Source organism: Melozone crissalis, unplaced genomic scaffold (assembly GCF_028551555.1).
Source record: "Melozone crissalis strain CALT ecotype California unplaced genomic scaffold, PUWL_Pcris_2 ptg000045l_1, whole genome shotgun sequence".
NCBI classification, from domain to species: domain Eukaryota; kingdom Metazoa; phylum Chordata; class Aves; order Passeriformes; family Passerellidae; genus Melozone; species Melozone crissalis.
In genome coordinates this window covers 8,877,429-8,896,899 of record NW_026535823.1, presented here as the reverse complement: position 1 = coordinate 8,896,899, position 19,471 = coordinate 8,877,429, and the positions used below count along the sequence as shown (strand labels likewise).

Here is a 19,471-nt window from a genome sequence, read left to right as displayed (position 1 = left end):
CTGGGGATGTGCGGGGACTGAACCCCCCTGTGCAGGTACCGATCCATGGGGATGTGCAGGTGCTGAACCCTGGGGATGTGTGGGGACTGAACCGCCCTGTGCAGGTACCGATCCATGGGGACGTGCAGGGACTGATCCATGGGGATGTGTGGGTGCTGATCCCTGGAAATATGTAGGTACTGATCCCCCCTGTGCAGATACTGATCCCTGGGGATGTGCAGGTGCTGAACCCTGGGGATGTGTGGGGACTGATCCATGGGGATGTGCAAGTGCTGATCCAGGGGATGTGCAGGTACTGATCCATGGGGATGTGGAGGTGCTGATCCATGGGGATGTGGAGGTGCTGATCCATGGGGATGTGGGGATGCTGAGCTTTGGGGTCTGGAGTTGCAGAGCCCAGGGGTCTGGAAGTACTGACACTGGCTGTGGGGGCATGAGTTGAGGTGTGTGAGCACCTTCCCTCTGGAGGTTCAGGATGCTCTTTGCTTCCTCACCCTGTGCTCTTGGGCTTCAGCTTTTTAATGCCTAATTCTTTGGGAGAATGTTCTCCAGGCATGAAGGAGTTTTCAGACCAGCCCTACAGGGAAGGGAGAGGAGTCTGTGGCAGCCCAGGCTCATTGGAATGTGCTCAGGTGGTGTGCTCTGAGTGCTTGGGAATTGGAATGGAAGTGGTGTAGGGCATCTTCAAGGACATGTGTGGAATTCAGTAAGTCACTGTGGGAATGAAACAGTGCATCCTTTAGAAGTATCATGCAGCAAGATACTTTTTCTTGAAGGCATTCAAATTCAAAATTCAAATCCTGGGTTCAGTTTTGGGCCCCTCCTGACAAGAAAGGTGTGGAGGGGCTGGAGCGTGTCCAGGGAAGGGAATGGAGCTGGAAAGGGTCTGGAGCACCAGGAGGGGCTGAGGGAACTGGGAGAGGGGCTCAGCCTGGAGAAAAGGAGGCTCAGGGGGGACCTTGTGGCTCTGCACAATTACCTGACAGGAGGGGACAGCCAGGGGGGGTCGGGCTGTGCTCTCAGGAACAGGGATAGGAGGAGAGGAAAAGGCTTCCAGTTGCATCAGGGAAGGTTTAGGTTTGATATTGGGAAAAATCCTTTACTGAAAGGGTTGTCCAGCCCTGGCAGAGCTGCCCAGGATAGGGGTACAGTCCCCATCCCTGGATGGATTTTAAAGCCATGTGGATATAGCATTTGGGAACATGGGTCAGTACTGGCCTTGGGGAATGGTTGGACTCAATGACCTTGCAGGGAGTTTTCAATGAAACAGTTCTAAAGGATCTTTGTGTGAGACTTGTTCTCCTGTACCCATTGCAGCATATGTACCCTCTTTCACTTAGTGCATTGTGTGTTTTGTAGGTTGGAACTACAACAGCTCACTTAAACCTGGAGCCATGGGTAGAACTTACCTTGTGGAGGAAGGGATTGGGCAGTACCTGACAGAGCTCAGCACAAAGGTGAAGCCATATGTCACTGGCCTGTTGATAGGGCAGGTAAGGGTGGGGTTGTCCTTCCTTTCATTCCTGTGAGCTGGGGAAACCCCTGTTCAGCAGTCTCAAGGTGTGTTTGCTTCTGTTGATGTTCTGGCAAGTGCTCCCCCCAACGGGACTATGTCATCAGGGCTGTGCGAACCCCTCCCAAGGAGCAGCAGCAGGAGGAGAGCCTGGGCCCTCCCAAACTGGCATCCCTGGATGAAGAGTGGATCACCACACATGCCAGTCAGGTGAGAACTCACCCTGGGGATGGCAAAGGGTGGGAGGAACAGGAGGGAAAAAAGATGGACACAAAGGATCTCGCCACTTGTGTCATGTCAAAGTGACAGAGCCTTCCTAACCATGCTGGGCACAGGTGTTTTAAAACAGAAATACCCTTAATGTTTTCAGGGTTTTTGGTGAAAGAACACTTGTTATTACTGAAAGGAAAACACTTGCAGGATGTGTTCACTTACAGGGTCCTGTAAGTGAAAACCAGTCTCCCTTAGTTCACTTCTGCTATTGGTGCAGACTTGTCTCACTGGTGGTTTTTGATATCTCAAGTTACATGGTTTCTAGATTGCCAATCCTGTTAATAAATCTTCATTTTCAAGGTGTCCAGAATGCTCCCTGGAGGGTTGCTGGTCCTTGGTGTGTTTATGATTGCAACTCCAGAGCTGGCTAAAGACGGTCAAAATGCTCTGCGCAAGGTAAGCACAGTTCCTGCTGGGAGCACAGCAGCATCCTTGGCTCTGTGTGTGAGGAATTGCCTCTCATTGGCCTGACTAAAATACAGCAGTTTTGTTGGTTTATGTCACAAATGTTGTGCTTTGATGTGTGGGTTTGAGACTGGAACCTCAGAAATCCCTGTCCTGTGGGACACCATTTGTTAATCTCCTGTTTGTTACTGCAATAGCAAATCTGAATTTCTATTTACTGGGTTTGTCTGTATCTAGTGGATGTGGACATTCTGGCTTAGGGAAAACATCCTCAAGGTTTATATTAAGCTAAATCTTTGTTGTTTAATATAAAGCCACATAAAGCTGCTAGTGATGTTAACATGTTAGCTTTCCTTGTCTGAATGGGTCACTCAGTTTAGAGGTGTTTACAGTAGTGAAAGATCTATAATTCTGATTCCTTTAAGAGAAACATCTTGTCTAGAACGTCTGTGCTTGACTTAAGGGTGTGGGATTAATTTTAAAATACTCAAAACTATCTGGTAGACTTAAAATGCATTTCTGTTACAGTATTGGGGCATCTACTGCCATATTTGGTTTCTGTTCTAAAAATGTATGTTTTGCTGTTGTTCTAACATAATCATGGTCAGTGATTTAAGCATGAGCAGGTTTGGCAGCCTGAGATCCAAGAGTCAATTTTGGCAGTTCAGTGTAATTGCATCTAAATTGTTAATGAAACTGGTAGCTGGCTAAAAAAGGTGAGCTGTGTCCAGGTGACCAGTGATTGCTGAATTAAAAATTGGGGGGATTTGTTTTTTGTAATTAGTAGCTCTTTTGCACAGCCTTTCTGACCCAGCTGATAGGCACAAAACTGTAATATATCTGTAAGGACAAAAGCATACAGGCTGGACATGTAAATCTGTGCTGCTTGCTTTGGTTTATAAGGAAGCTAAATTAAAATTTAACAAGCCTCTTTCACTTTGGGGAAAAGTGCCTCTGAATCCCTGTTGGATTTTCTTTTTATGTGACATTTTGGTGACGTGTAAGCTGTGTTTCCTGCTCATACATAATTTTGATATTGCTTGGACTTAAAATTATAGCACAAGACTATTTTCCAGGAGTTATAGTGCATATTTTTTCAATTTATTTCTGGTCTTTAGCTAATCTTCTCAGTGGAAAAGTCCTTGAGTAAAAGAAGGCTCTGGAAACCTGCTGAGGAGGAGGTCTCAGACAGAGCAGCACTTCAAATCTGTTCTGCTACAAAAAAGTATCCTTTATGAGCAAGGTTTATCGACTGAGGCTGCTCTCCCAACCTCTTATCCAGTTACTGCGGAATAAATAAGTATTAGGGAGGAGGAGGCTGTTTAAGTTCAGCTAGACATGTATAAGGTGAAATAATGAAGTTTTCTGGTTAGCTGTGGTTAAGACTATTGACCCTTTTATCCTTGCAAAATTTCCATCATTTTTTATGAGGTCTGTCTGTGTGACAACATCAAATGACACCTTTCCCAGTCAGTCTTGACTTTCATAAACTGAAAAAATAAATCTAAATTACTGTTTGGCTTTTTGAATTGCTGTTACCAGTGAGGCTTACATGGAATTGGGGGAACAGCAATCCTATGGGATCAATCCTAAAGCTGCAGCAGAATGCAGAAGCTGTTGGTAATGACATAATACAGGGAGAGAAAGCAAGGATTTTTCTCTGAGGGGAGAGAGAGATGAGGACAAATTAAAAATTGATGCCTTGGTGCTTTTCCTGTCAATATATATTGATCTTAATTTGTTTGTAAGAGATTACATCACTGTGGTAGTTGGGGATTACGGGCAAAGGTTTTCCCACTTTTTTACACTGATGAAAGGTGAGAACTTGCTCCAGAGCATAAATTAGCTCAACAAGGAAGTTTAGTAGAGGGCTAAGTTAATTGTGGATTGTTCTTATTTGCTCCCTTGCTTTTCATTGGGTCTTTTTCTTTAAGTAGCACAGAGTAGTTTGCCGAACCTACGATGTGCAGGACCCCAAGGTAAGCTCATCCAGCTTTTAATGCATGGCAAGGAATGCTAAACCCCCAAAAAGCCTCAATACAGTGCTTTGGGTAGATGCTTTATGGCTTTTCTTTTGTGCTCTCAGAGTTCAGCTAAACCAGCAGACTGGAAGTACCAGAATGCTCTGACTGCCTCCTGGGTGGCTTTGGGCTGCACAGTAAATGTGAACATCCACATTCCACTTCTTGCTACTTCCCCCAACCATGACCTGGAGAAGAACACCAAGGTAACTCACTGCCTGCCCTGGTTCCTACACACCAGTAACCACACTCATTTCTCTGCTGAAAATTAAATAAGAAAGAGTTGAACAGTGCAGGAGAGGAGTAGGACTAATCAGTGGAGAATGATTAGCAATTATTCATCTTTTAAATGTAACTTTTCTGCTGTGCTCAGTGAGAAATTTCCTTTGTTCAAAATTATGTAATAATGGTCATGAGTATCCCAGGTAACTTCTCTGGTGCCTCACCTGGTGAAAGGTTACACCCAATTTGTGCTGGACTATGGGATGGTTTTGCCATGAGTTGGCTTTCAATGGGCTGCAACCCTCTCTGCAACCCCCAAATCCCTGGGGTGACACTTCAGTATTTTGCAATGCTTGTTTCTTAATTTGTTCTGAATGTGGTCCATTTAAGGTTTACCTTTGGGAAAACACAGGTTTTTCATTTTAAAACTCTCTCAGAGTAAGTATTTAAACATATACTTCTATAAGTTTCAGCATGGAACTGTCCAACCCTTCAGTGAAATTCATTAATTCTTTCCTCTTGCTTGTGGTTATTTTGTGTTTTCACTTATTTTAAAGAATGGGTTAAACCGATGGTCAAAGCAGATAGAAGACAGTGTTTTTCTGATCAATGGCCAAGTTAAGGATGAGGATACAGAACTGCTGGAAGGGCAGGTGGGTACCAAACAAGGAGGAATTGAGCTCTAATAGATGTATGGTTGGAACCTCTGTGTGACAGAGCATTGAATGAGACATCTCCTGTGCAGTGTTTGTTGGTCTGATTGGCTGTTCCAGGCAACCAACACACAGAGCTGTCATTCCTGCAGCCTGCCTCTCCCTCCTGGGCAGTGTGAATGCAGTAATTATGTGTGAAATGACTGAAATGTTTCTATTACAGAGTGAGGTGTGAATGTGGGTGATGACATTTCAAAGACCTACTTTCAGTCACCTTGATGATTGATTCATTCATCTCTCCTTTTAGTTTTCTAGTTCTATTCTCTTGGTTGATTTCTAAGTGCTATTTTTCCCTCTCAAAGGCTATAAACTAGGGAACACTCTATACCATTGTGAGGAGACCGCTTCAGGCACTTTTTTTTCCTGTTTCATGACACAAAGAATTTTTTTCCCCTCAGAAAAAGTTCAGAGGAAATACTCAGCCCAGCACTCAGATTTCTGATGTCAAGGTTCTGACACAGCTGGTAAGTTTTCAGTGGTTTGCAAAGTATAAGCTTACCTTTAAATTATAAAATAGAGCAAAAAAATAAAATAACAAGATTCTGAATTATTGTCTAGAAATCTTGCTCACTTATTCCTAAGACTTTTTTCCCTCCTGGATATTGAATATGAAACTGATTGTCAACAGATCTGCATATTTTGTGCCTTTAGAAATTCTTGTGGTGAGATAACCATGTTGTCCATGAATTGCATAGGATAACTGAAAGATTGGAAAACAGGCTCTGGAAAAGAAGTCCTGTGACTAATTCCTTTGGTAGTAGGATACCTGTAGATACCTGTGTACATTGATTTCAAGTGACTTTGTATCTGAATTCGGAGTCACCCCCACACTTCAAAGCACAGCTTGCCCTGGCTAGCTTGGACATTCACTTGGATGCTTTTGTCAGAAGCTCAGCTGCCAGCTCTGGATTAAGGCGTAGATCCCGTGAGCTGAATCATCATCTGGAGCTGCTGGATCTATGTCAGGAGCTTCCTCCCTACCTGAGTTGTGAAGAACCATGAATTTGGTGCCCCAGTCTAGGACCTGAAGTCCAAATGTGTCCAGGCCTTGTTTCATAGCCTTTTGTGTTTTGTCAGGAGGTTCCTGGATTTTCAAAATTATGTTCAGCAAAACTAGAAGTGTTTCCAATGCCATTTTAAAGTCTCCATGAGTATCTCAGCTTCTTTTGTTGTTACGGTCTATTACATTGAGGTTAATTGCTGCAGGGAGAGGAAAACTCTTTTTGGCAGAAGAGGTTTGTGCAGTTGGAGAGGAAGTTGTGCATCCCAGTGTTTCCAGGTGTTGTCCTGGAGTGCTTCATGCTCACACTCATTGTTGTGGTAATTAGGGAGAGCATTTCTAGGCAACAGTTTGATGCAGCTCTCAGTGTGACCACGTGTATAATTTGGTACTGACTGATGGGATGACTCCCAGCACACCCTGGGTTACGCTGATTATAGCAAACATGAAAACGTCATTGTTTTACAAAAGCCTGTAAAAGACTTAACAGTTGCAATGCTGTCATTTGCCACAAGCCTGGAAAGTTTTAAAATCTCCTAGACACAAGTGTTTGAAACACCTGGAGAGATAAACACATTTTCCATAATAGAAAAGAGAAGAAGAACCAAACGAATAACTAAAATAAAATAAAATGATGAGGGAAACAGCTTGTGTGTGAGCACCTGCTGTTGGTTTGGTGGTTCTGGTTTTAGTGACACTGCTGCAAGGGCCTGGGATAAAGGTGTGTGTGTTTGTCCCTCAGTGCCAGGGTGCCAGCCCCAGGTCCACGGCGACGGTGCAGGTGTGCAGTGGCTCCATCAACCTGCGGGGGGCTGTGAAATGCAGAGCCTACATCCACAGCAACAAGCCCAAGGTTAAAGAGGCCATTCAGGTACCGAGCAGGGTCTTGGTCCATCAGAAACATTCTCCTGGAACACGTGGGACTTGGCATAGTGGTTTTCCTTTGTCCAGAATGGTGTAAACTGGGGTCAAAGTTGTTTTAGAAACCATCCGTGTGGGGTTAGTTAGTTTTTCTCTTCTAGAGGAATATGTGTGATGTGGGTAAGGCTGGGCTCCGGGGAGGCTTTGTACAAATTGTCAAAGGGATTAGGCTTTGAAGAATTCTCTTTAAAAAAAGGCTGCAGACTATATTTTTGTATTTGTAGAGGTAAAATTCAGATTTGCTTGCTCAGTAATTTATTTTTTCCCCTCACTGAGTCATTGCCTTGTGATTATTTTTGTTTGGTTTTACTGATAAATATCTAGAAGTTGTCCGTTCTTATCCTAACAATCCTAAAACTTTCCTCAGCTTTTCATTTTTGTTTTGTGGTTTTCCATCTTGATACCAATTCTTTTGTTAGCTTTTCTCTATTATTAAATTATTATTTACTAGTTTGAAAATTTTCTGCGAAATTTTTACTAGTTTTTATTTTCTGGGAAAATAAAATATTTACTAGTTTTTTTACTAAAATACTACTAAAATATTTTACTAGTAAAATATTTACTAGTTTTTCTTTTCTGGGAAAAAATCTATTATTTCATCATGGGTTTAACATATGGGGTTTCTTTGTTTATTTCTTCCTGGTTAAAAGCTTTGCAAATAGTTTTGATTTTGCAAATGGTTTTGCTATTCCTGATGATTTCACTGTGTCCTTGCAGGCTTTGAAAAGAGACATAATAAACACATTGAGTGATCGGTGTGAAATATTGTTTGAAGATCTGATTTTAAATGAAGGACCTCAGAAAAAAAGTAAGAAATTTAAAAAAAACAAACAAGAAAACCCAAAGCCACTAACTTGTATTTGCAGTGAATTTTGGTGGTTGTAGAAAATTGTGTTATAGTGAAGTTCCAGTGTGGTTCGAGCAGAATAAAAAGGAGAAGGTATAGTTGCTGCTTGTCAGCGTTGACTTTTTCTTAAATCTGGAAATTTTTTTTGTCAGGTTTGTGTCCTTTGCCATCACAGTTCCTGCGACCACAATATGGAATCCCAGCTTCTTCCTCACTCATCAGATATTTTGTGATTTTCAAACTTCTGTAGTTGAAACTCTTGTCTCTGAAGTTCCAACTGTACCTTGCACACTTTAAGTTTTTATTTATAATTTTTTTTAAATACATGTATGGTCTTCCTATTAATATTGATGTGTGTTAAAACTTGATAGAAACCAGATCTCTGAGCTCATGCTGGGACTAGTTTAAATTTCTTTAAGTCGGTGCAGTGGTGTTGTTGCCTTAAACCAAAAAGGAGTTAATTGACAAATCAATGGGAATGTGTTGGGCACAGAGAGCCTTTTCCATTGCAGGTAGTTCTGAGTCCCCTCTCTAGGTGGCAGCCGAGCTTTGTGGCTCTGTGTGACACCTCTGCAGTCCTGAGTGCTGCTGAAATCCTGCTCCTCGGGGAGCTCTTACCTGCAGCCTCTCCCTGAGCCCTCCTGCAAGTCATTCTGAACAGGAGAAAAGCTCTGCTTTCTGTTTTATGGTCTGTTTGGAGCTGCCCTGGGTATTTCTGGAGAGACTAATAATGTAAGGACATAAATCCATGGAATAGCAGCCCACTAAGCCAGGCATGTCTGAAAGCAGGGTTTTACACAGAGACCTTGAGCTCTTTTGCAATGACTTTATCTTATGCTCAGAGATTATGGAGGGATCTTATCATAACTGTCAAGGCTTTTATTGGGATGGTATTTCTCCCTCTCTCCTTTTAGGTTTTGGGAGGGAATATCATGTCCTGCCTCAGAGACTGTTTGTCCCAGTTGCTGGATCCAGTGTGATGCTCAGTGATTATAAGTTTGGTGATGAGGCTGCTGGAGAAATCCAGGAACGTTTTGTGGAGATGTTGGATCAGCCTGTGCAAGCTGAAGATATGCACATAGCTGAGGACATTAGCACAGGTAAAAATATCTGAGAGCCAGGGCAGGCTGGCTCAGGGGCCAGGAAAATGCTGATTAATGGCATAGGCTAGTTTTAGCCACATATGGATAAAGTCAACTTACTTCACATGCAACTCTAAGCAATTATAACAATTTATTGCAGCTTAAATATATTGTGGAAAATGGTCCAATTTCTCACAGTTTATGTTTCTCTCTGAACAGACTTCTCTTTCCCCTCTCAAATATTTTGGTTTTTCAGTGCAGCCATGACTGCAGCCCATGAGCTGCTGTAGAAACATGAAGAGATGATTAACCAAGGTTTATATGTGCCACTGTGCTCATGAATTAGAGGGGATCCTTTATTGATAAATAAACTCTTAAAAAACATCCTGCAAAGCTTTATTTTTTACATGAATATATATGTTTACACCATCAGTAGTTCATCTTTTTAGTGCTAAGTAGTTTTGAGACAAGTTAGAATAAGTTGAGTGATTTAGTAAAATCTACTGTTTTTTCACTACAGAATTAAAAACACTTTAAAATTTCTTCTGGCAAAACATTCATGTAGTCTGATGTGTCTTTCAGGAAGTTTTCATGCTAAACCTGGTGTTTTAAAAAAAGCCAAATACCTTTCTTTACTCAGAGTGTTTTAATTTATGTACCAAATGCAGTGCCTAAACCTGAAGATTTGTGGGTTCAACCGAAATGAAAACAAAATTGAGAGCACTTTTCATTTTATACTGAATGTCTTACAAGTTTGTGGTCTGACTATGAGACTGCTATATTCCCTTTAATACAGATATTTTGACATAATCTAGTTACTGGATTCCTCTTTCTGAACATTTCTGGTCTATATCATTTCCTTTTGGGCTTTCTCCCTTGCAATGTTGATTTCAATGTGGATTTCAAATATGACATTGAAATGCACCTAAGAACATTTTCTGTGGTCTTATGGAAGACATTTTGCTCCCCTTTTTTTCCCCCCCTCAACATGCATATGAGCTGCAGGTTCCAGTTTTGTAATTTAAAAAATAAAAAATCCAACACTGATTCTCACATTAAAACTATGAACACTTTTTGATGTTGGTATTTAGGGACAAAAACTGGGCAATGTAACCATGACTTGCTGTGCAAGGTGAACTGTGAGTACTGATATTCACCTTGACTTGCATGTTAACTTGGAGGGGGTTTTGAGTTTCCTCATTTCAGAGTTAACCATAAATTCTTGTCTTTCTAAATGAATCAGCTCCCCCCAGGCTTTAACTAGACCTGTTAGCTGTAACTGACTCATCCTTTTGAAGAGAAAGAGGTGTATAGGAACCTCAAGGAAAACAGGAAATACAATAAAAATCTCTCTGGCATTATTAGAGTAACTTTAATACTCTTAAAACTAATTACTACTGAGCTTTAAGGAATCAGTGTAGCTTAGAGAAGCAAATGAGTATTGTTGTAGCAGTGGAGAGAGGTGTGGGAGGAGAGAGGTGATGATTCAGTTCAGCTTTATTGCTTATGGAAGGCTGTGTGAGCTGCCGGTAGGAAGGAAACACCTTTCCACTCACAGCAGGGCATCCCAAAGATTAATGCCAACAATAGGTGTGAAGTGATGGCCACAAAAGGAGCTTGGGTGTTCTTGTAGTCTGCTGCTTGTAGAGTTAACTGAGGGGGATTTATATTCCTTTTCTTTGAAAGAAAAGCAAATTAAAGAAGGTGTGTATTTTCTTTAAGAAAAGCCCCAAAGCCACAAATTGAAATAAATGCATAGAAGAGGAGAGGAAAAAACGTGCAAGGGGATTTTAGGAAAGCTTGGCCTTGTCCTGGTGACCACCATAAAGTTTGTCCATGGAATGGGCTCTGTTAATTGCAGTGATATCAGTAATACTGACAGCACAGCACTGTTCATTCTGATAATTAAAGTTGAGGCATCAGTCACTTGTGGTTTATTAAAATCACAAGTTATTTATACACTTTTATCATACCAGGAAGGTCATTTTAGAAAGAGTCCTGTTAAATGCATACAAATGTTCTGCATTCTAAAAAAATCCCCCATTAATTGTGGGATTTGATTTTTATTGTTGCTTTGGTATGAAATGTCTAAGTATTGCTGTGAACATGTTTTTGTGTTATAATGAGAGTTTGTGGGTTTTCTTGTGCAAAGGCTTTTGCAGTACATCATTCTGGCTTGGGAAGCATGTGCTGTTTCTCTAAGCTTAGCTCTAACTTTTTTAATAATAGTCACTATTCAGTAATTGGTTTGTAGGGAACTTTGTCATCAGCCTTTCTGTTTGTGTCACAGTTCCTGTGGTCTGAGGCACCTTCCTCAAATTAACTGGAAATGCTGTTCATACTGAGGTTCTGGGGAAAGTTTGCAGATAAAAAGAATTCTCTAAAATTCAAGAACACGAGCAGGCTTTTGAAATAATTTGGGCTTTTGTTCCCTTTTTTAAAATATGCACTTTAGAAGAAGAGGATCTAATCATTATAGGCAAAAGATTTATTTTGTAAGCAACTTTTAGTCAAAACATGAATTTTTGAGGTCAGTTTTATATGTTTACTGAACTTGGGGCTCTCCTGCTGTCTCCTGCAATTTGTGTCTTGACTCCATGTGCAGATCTCCAATGGGGACACCACTGGGTCATGCTTTAAAATTGCTGTGTGGAAAATAGAAAGTAAACTCCAAGCTATTTATAAGTGAAAGCTTTAAATAGCCCTAACACTGTAATTTCAAGGTATTCAGTGCTCTAATACAGGCAACTGAAAGCTCTGCATCTCTGATTGGCTTTACTAAATCCCTGCTCCTCCTTGGTGCAGGGGGTGGGCTGGTAAATACCCTGAGTGGATAGACAGAAATAAGACTTCAGCAGTGGTAATCACTTCCCTATCTTGGTTAGGAAACTGAAGAATTAAAGATTCATCTAACTGGTACTAGAAGACATCTGCTATGGAAATTCTTTTGTGTGATTTTGCTGCTCTACATGCAAACCTTCCAGAATGTGATGGCATAAAGGCCTGTGGTAACTAAATAGCTCAAGGGTGGTTCTTTTTTTTTTTCCCTTTGTCTTTTTTTTTTTTTCTAGGCAAGGAATGTGCAGCTGCCTTGATGTGCAGCTTCCAAAGGTCCCCTCAGCACAGGGAGGCACAAAGAAACCTCAAGTTAGAGGGCACAGACCATCCTACCTGCTCATCAAATATACAGCAGAAAGGAACTGCTGGAGCTAGACTCCAGAGGTGGCCCAAAAATGCAGTCAGATTGTCCCAAAGTGGGATGTTTTACAGAATTCAAAACTCTGGACAGAAGTTCTCTTACTGTGCTAGTTAAAGATACTTACTGAAAACCTATATTTCAACAATTAATAACTACTCTAGCTGAAGACTTCTGCTCATTTTAGGCAGCTGAGGGAGTGTTTTTCTTGGCACAAAGAAAATTATCTAGCCACGGCCTCATTGAGGACTAGTGGGATTCAGGAATATTTGACGATTTCTCTTCAAAAAACACACTTTGCACTGAAATACTGTTATCTTGATTTCACATGGATGTGCTGCTTGCAGAGAGATCTCCAACCAATGTCTGTATATCTGTGTATCTCACTGTCCTGTTGAGTTTCATATCAAGCAGTGATTTCTCTGCTGCTGTACATCCTGTACCAATCCAGTGGGTTTAGGGATAAAACCCCTAAAGACAGGTTTTAAAAGCTAGTTTGGGTGTTTTTGTGTAACAAGTCTTGTGCAAGCTTGATTTAAGGATATTTTGAAGACAATTATCCACATGACTCAACAGAAACAACCTTTCTGATCATCTAGATTATCCATTTCCACCATAGCTAATGACAGAGAAAGTACTTCGTTTGCATATGAATCACACAGAGGATGTGCCTTATTACTCAAGCATGTAATTTGTGATTTATTGCTGATGGTCAGCCCCTCTGTGGAAATGGAGATCTGTTTTTATTCAGATCAGTGTCCCATGGCCTTCCCTGATATCTGGTTCTGCTGGGGGTTCCCTTGTCTCCAGAACAGTCTGTTAGGCTCCTTCTCTTATCTGAGCCTGCTTGTCTCATTCTTCCCAGACACATCCAGCTCCCACTGCCATGACGAACATTTTGTCTGTTTGCTTGTGCAGAAGGTGCCTGTGGTTGTAGATTCTGAATTGTAAGTCTTAGCAAACTCCTGAAAATAGGAATGCTTAAAAATGATGGCCCACAACCATCCAGCAGCTTTGTCGCTGGAGGGTGTATGGTGTATTCCATGCTGGCTCAAAGAAGTTGGGCTGAAGGACTGGAGATTAATCCCCTTCTTTCTCTCCTGCCCCTCTAGCAAGCTGGATATAGCCAAGGGATTAGGGAGATCTTTGCAAAGGAAATAAATACAGGTTTGAGTCCCATCCGCCTGGAAGTAGACTCAAGCTCTCTCACATCCTGGCTGGGCAGACTAAGTATCTAGTAATTCTTCCAAGGAGGAATGAGTCCTCAATGCCTGCTGTGAAAGGGTATTTTTAGGGGATCTCCAGAAAGGAATTTCTGTGGCTGGAAAAAATGCATCCCTGGCTGTTGGGTAGGGAAGTGCTGCTGGGCTCATCCTCTCTGGTGTGGGATTTGCATGTACACTGAGCTGGGGACAGATGGCTCTGAGGGGACCTTTGATCTTGGAAGGTGCTCAATGGTACGTTTTGGTGGTTCCCTCTGACATATTCAAATTCTCCCCAGGCTATGCAAAGAGGGTTGGGAATGTTACTCTGGAAGAAGGGTGTGTAACATGAGTTTTGGAAGAGGAGCTCCTCCTGAAATGTATTTTGTCTCTTTAGTTTTACGCTTCCAGCCATACAGCATAGTTTAGCACTGTGCTATTGCTGTTGTATCACTTCTACTGCAATAAACTGGTTTTTTTCTACCATAAATACACTTTATAAAGTTGATGTGAAGTTCTTGGCCTTTTGTATTAATTCACTGTAAAACACAACTGTTAATTTTCCCCTTCTTCCCTTGATTTCCATGCAGTTGATATTTGCCCAGTGGCTGACAGCCCGAGTGACACAGAACAGGCACAGCTGACAAAAGCAACGTTGTTGTTGAAGCTCCAACAAAATATGGGTATGTTCCTTCCCAGATTTTTGCTATGGCACTCCAGAAGCTGCAGTGGCCCCTTTCAGGAGTGTTAGCTCCCATAGCATCCTAATTGTCAGCTCAGGAATTCAGGGAACACCAGCCACAGAACTTTCCATTGCAACTTCTCCATGGTGCTGCTCTCTGTAGAGATCTGTCTACATTTAGTACAGCTCTCTTTGCTGTGGGGCTGCTTGTATTGAAATAATTACACTTTAATCAACAAAGCAGTTACTTCTGGATTCTATTAATTATTAGAAATAGAATATAGTAACTGGAAGATTAAATAGGAGCAGTAAATATGTGTTTGCTTTGAATGTAAAAATGTTTTCCCTTAACATCATCACTGGGGTGTCTTGGGGTTTTCAGTGTGTCTCCTCAGCTGCATCAGTAATGAGCATGCTAATAAAAGTAGTTTTTGGGGTGGCTCTTTTTGGGATAGCTCTTTTTGTTTCTCCTTGTGCTCATTCCCCCTGGCCCACCCTCCCCTCCCTGCCTGCTGCTGCTGCCTGTGCTGCCCTTCCCTCACTGCCTGTATTCTCTCTGGATTTAGGGCTGGTTGTGGTACCCTTCCCTCACTGCCTGTGTTCTCTCTCTGGATTTAGGGCTGGTTGTGCCCTTCCCTCACTGCCTATGTTCTCTCTCTGGATTTAGGGCTGGTTGTGGTACCCTTCCCTCACTGCCTGTGTTCTCTCTCTGGATTTAGGGCTGGTTGTGGTACCCTTCCCTCACTGCCTGTGTTCTCTCTGGATTTGGGGCTGGTTGTGCCCTTCCCTCACTTCCTATGTTCTCTCTGGATTTAGGGTTGGTCGTGGCAGCCGCTGTCGCAGTCCTGGCGTCGATTTTCTCCTTCAACTACTTCAGTGATTGATCTCCAGTGATCAAACTACAGCCACCACAGCTCCTGGGAAATGTTGGCCATTCAGAAGATGGAAATAGCTGGGGTTGATATATTAGTAATTAAGAATTGTTGTCTAAATCTCAGCAGGTAGATGTGCAATGTAAACTGTAATACTGTAAAATGTAATTCAGTTACCTTGTTCCATCATACACTTCCTAAATTAAATAGAATTATGCACCTAGAGAATCAAGTAGAGGGTGAATCAAGTTTACAAGAAACTAACCCTGTCTCTCTGTGTAAATGAATGATAATATTATTTTCTGGAGTGGTCCTTTAAACAAATGCAGAACCTTTTCTTCCTCCTGGCTCCTTTAATGTAAACTGCTACTCCTGGTGTTTCTCAGGGTATTGGTAAAACTTGCATAATGACCTGGTATGATAATTCCTGCTTTAAGGGTTCCTTTGCTAAGAGAAATCTTATTTTATTACAGTTAATTGGGGGAAAATTAGTTTTAGTAAAGCCAGCATTTCACCATAGGCATTGTTTTAGATAATACTGGCTAGCTAGCATAAAATGTATACAAATAGTTTCTAAAAGTTTCAAGGCTAGACCGAGGCAGCCTGTAAATAGCTTGGTTCAAGAGTGGAGAACTCAGAAATCAATGAAATGCATGGCATTGCTGAGCTGTGTGCATGCTGCTGCCTTTGCCTCACTGCCTCCTGATGAGGATTTCTCTGTCCAGCTCTAATACAATCATTGCTATCTTGGAATTTGAACTATTTCAGCAACAGTTACACCTAGGCAGGCCTTGTGGGTTATCTTGTAGATACAGACAAGTTATCAAAATTACTGCTAATCAGGATTTTTAGATTGTAAACAGAGAGCTTTCCATGATGAGAGATTCTCCTGGGGATGTTGACCAGTTACATGTTTACTCAACATGAGGAAGGTGGACAGGTGGAATGAACTCTAGTAAGGCTAATAAAGATAATTTGTATATGAAATGTGATGTTTACTTGGACCTGAACTACAACAGAAAAGAATTAACAGCATTTTAATACCAATGCAAATTTATTTTTTTGTTTGAAGGCAGTGGAACACAAAGAAAAAAAACTAACTCTTTGATTCTAAAGCATAATCAAGTATGTACTGGGATACCTTTAATAAAGGCAACTCTGAGAAAGGTGTGTTGACTACTGTTGTCTCACTTGTGTATTCTGTTTTTACATGTTTGGAAAAAAGAGCTGCTTTTCTGAAAGACAGTGTTGATCTTCTGTGCTCAGCATTGCTCAAGGGGGGCCTCCTGGAGGAGGGTGGTGAGTGTTGTAATGGAGGCACTGGCTTCAGCTGCTGTGGGTTCTAGAATTGCTTTTATTCTGTGCCAGTCAGTGGAATCAACAGGCAGGAATCAGGAGGTGGGATGACATCCAGGGGAGGCTGAGGGTTATCCAGAAAATGGGAGTAATTTTGTAATGTGATTCAGAATATGGTTGGTTTAAAAATTGCTCTACTACCATCTCTGTTAGAAGGAGGAACAGGGCTGTAATTAGAACGAAGGCACTGTCTTTTGTCTCTTTTTGTTAAGGAGAGCAGGGTGCGATTTTGAAGGTAAAATACAAAATGATTATTCTTTAGTTGCCTGTAACACAAAATGCAGCCACAGAAGTGAAGTACAGCATCTCTGACACCAGAGAAGATAATTGTCCTGAAACACTTTCTGTAGTTGTTCTTGTTTAGTACTTGTGGTGTCAAAAATAGAGCTTGTTGGGATGTATTATTCCAGGGTTCCCCTTGAAAAGAACTCTTCCTCTTTTTTCTTCCTCTCTTAACATTTGCTAAGCTTATTCAGTGCTTAGTAAATGATCCTTTTTTTTGTGGTCAGGGTCAAATTAATCCTTCAGTTTAGGACTAACTCAGTAGCAGAGATCTCATTTTCCAGTTTGGGCTTGGAGGAAGGCAAAGAGAGAAGTTGCTCTGGTGGAGATTCCAGGTATAATATAAGAGACAGTTGAAGTACCATCTGTGCAATAATACATTAATCAACCCTGTCAAAGAAGAAATGAGTAATTTGACTTGTACCTACAGATTGAGCCTTCCAGTCATCCTGCCATGAGGAAATTGTGGATGTAGAAGAAAGCAGGTTCTCACTTGTCTAAGAATTACAGGAGTAACCAAGAGGGGATTTTGTTGTCCCATCCTTTCTTGTACCATTTTGTACTGTTGATAGTGTAAGATAATGAAGGTTTAAGATAAATTAAAATGTATGTGTAAGAGGAAAGGAAAACAACCTTTTAAAAATCTGTTTCCTGACTACTGCATAACTCTAGCTCAGATTTCATTGTAGGTTTGTCCTTTTCCTACCTGTATAATACCCCAAAGCTTTCAGTCTGAGAAAACTCCTCTGTGACTGATACTGAGATTTGTTAACTCATGTCCACGATTGCAGATGTATATTTATTTTAATATGTAAGAGTTCAGAGGAATGGTTTGGACTTCCACATCTGAAAATCAGGCTCTTCTAAGTATAGTTCTAAAATTTATAGTACAAAATAATTTTACAGAATCATTATTTTCTGTGCCATGGGGTTTTAAAATGTGGTTTTAAAAGCCTCAGTGGTCTTGGTCACTTGGTCTTGGAGGTTTATAATTCCTCACATCTGAAGGCAGCATTTGGTGTGGTAAGTTGTGACAGGTTGTGATGGTTTGACCCCAGCTGGCAGTTGAGGACCACACAGAGCTTGTTCACTTCCCTGGGGCAAGGGGCAGGAAGGTTGGACCAAAGATAAAACTCTTGGGTTGCAATAAGAACAGTTTAATAATTGAAATAAAGTACAATATAATAATAGTAATAATAATAATAATGAAAATGGAGATAACAAAAAGAGAGAGGGGAGTACAGTCCCGACAGATGAGTGATCCCAGTGCAGTGAGTGATCCCTCCCCACCCACCCAGTGATGCCCAGACCCTCCCTCAGCAGCCTTCACCCGCTCCTGGCCACTGCCCAGTTCCTACCCTGGGCCTGGCATGCCTTGGTGTGGGATATCCCAGGGGGATCAGCTCTGCTGGCCATGCTCCATCCCAGCTCCTGCTGCAGCTGGGACACTGCAGAGTCCTTGGCTCTGCTCAGCAGCAGCTGAAGCATCAGTGTGTTATCAAAATGATTCTGTACTGAATCCACAACACAGCCCTGTCCAGACTGCTGGGAGGAAAGTAACTGTCCCAGCTGACAGCAGGACACTGGCATTGACCAGAGGCTTTGCTCTCAGTCTGAGCAGCAGTGACCAGTGATAATTTCTTCTCCCCTCTGCTCCATCAGAATATTTGGGGACTTGGGGTCACTGTAACTTTGAGTCAAAATGAAGAATAACCACAGCCCAGGGTAGCAGGCAGGCTGTTCCCATGTGCTTGTTGAGGCATTTACTGTTTGCTACTCAAAAACCTTTATACAGTAATAAATGTTTAAGTCAAATCTTGCTTTTTGCTTTTAAGGTTGGGTTTTTTTCCTGCAGAAACTGACAACTGCTGTGATTAGTGTATTATTTGCAACTTCATTAGTCATGAGCTTCTGTTGAGGCTCAGTGCCACATTTGTGTTTGCTCTTTGGTTTTTGTTTTTTAAATTACAGGTAGAAGCAAATCCTGCTTAAGCACGTTAAATCTGTCTCTTAAATTGGAGTGTCAACTTATACAGTAGCTGTAGATGGAGCTTCTGTGGTGTTTTTGTTGGGGTTTTGTGCTTTCAGCCTTGTTCTCAGAAAAATGAAGCTTATGTGATGAGGCTGCTGATGTACACCCTCATAGCTTTTAAAACAAGCTGGATAAAGAGGGAAAGTTCTCACGGAAGTTAAGTTCCCACAGCTTACATGGAGATTTTTTTGGTGTGCAGAGGATAGAAATTTTTCATGTCTCTTCTTCAAAATATGTCATTAAATGCAAGAGAAATATTGTTCTGCTGTTCAGGTAACTGGTTACTTTTGTGATGGACAAAGATAATTCAGTATTTTCTACCTAAACTCCTGTAAGGTCATTGGTTTTTCATGCTGTTGGGTGCATCTGAAAGTGGTAGATCTGCAAATATTCTGAAGAGACAAATGAAATGTTAGGATGAAAGTGGCTTTACCTGAGGGGTCAACTTCATGCTTCAGTAAGGGGAGAGGGGACTGCTCCAAGAGAAAAGCTTTATTTCCCCTGGAATTCCATCAGAAAGACTTGGGACAATCTCTCATTCAGCAATTTACAGCATGGAAATAATGACATTTTAGGAACATGCTGTTGGGATTCTTGGTGTAATCAAGTCATGAATTGTTTTACAGGTTAGAGAAGATTGTAAGTGAGATGATAATGAACTTCATTTGCACTGCTTAGTGTACATGATGTGAAGTTTCTGGAGCTCTGTTAAAATAGTCGTCCATGGGAAAACAATTCAGTAGCATTTTAATAGAACAAAAGGAAAAATAAACAAACAAAAGAGAAATAGTCTTTAACATTTTGATAATTTCAAATATTATAAACGAATCTGTGCTGTTAAGATCTTTAGTA

At 41.4% G+C, this 19,471-nt stretch overlaps 1 protein-coding gene across 2 annotated transcripts; it reads left to right on the top strand.

Annotated features, from left to right (window-relative positions):
* Positions 1–212: 212 nt before the first annotated feature.
* Positions 213–16,120, top strand: ODR4 (odr-4 GPCR localization factor homolog). 2 transcript variants are annotated; one of them, XM_054286186.1, is made up of 14 exons: positions 213–221; positions 1,360–1,493; positions 1,592–1,723; positions 2,087–2,182; positions 3,310–3,416; positions 4,134–4,170; positions 4,278–4,418; positions 4,992–5,087; positions 5,546–5,611; positions 6,890–7,018; positions 7,786–7,876; positions 8,830–9,015; positions 13,986–14,078; positions 14,894–16,120. In XM_054286186.1, exons 2-14 carry the CDS (start codon positions 1,395–1,397, stop codon positions 14,959–14,961), a joined length of 1,341 nt encoding a protein of 446 aa, XP_054142161.1. In that variant the 5' UTR covers positions 213–221; positions 1,360–1,394; the 3' UTR covers positions 14,962–16,120. The 2 variants fall into 2 exon arrangements, with proteins under 2 accessions (XP_054142161.1, XP_054142162.1); XM_054286187.1 differs by lacking the exon at positions 213–221 and adding an exon at positions 813–835.
* Positions 16,121–19,471: the final 3,351 nt, after the last annotated feature.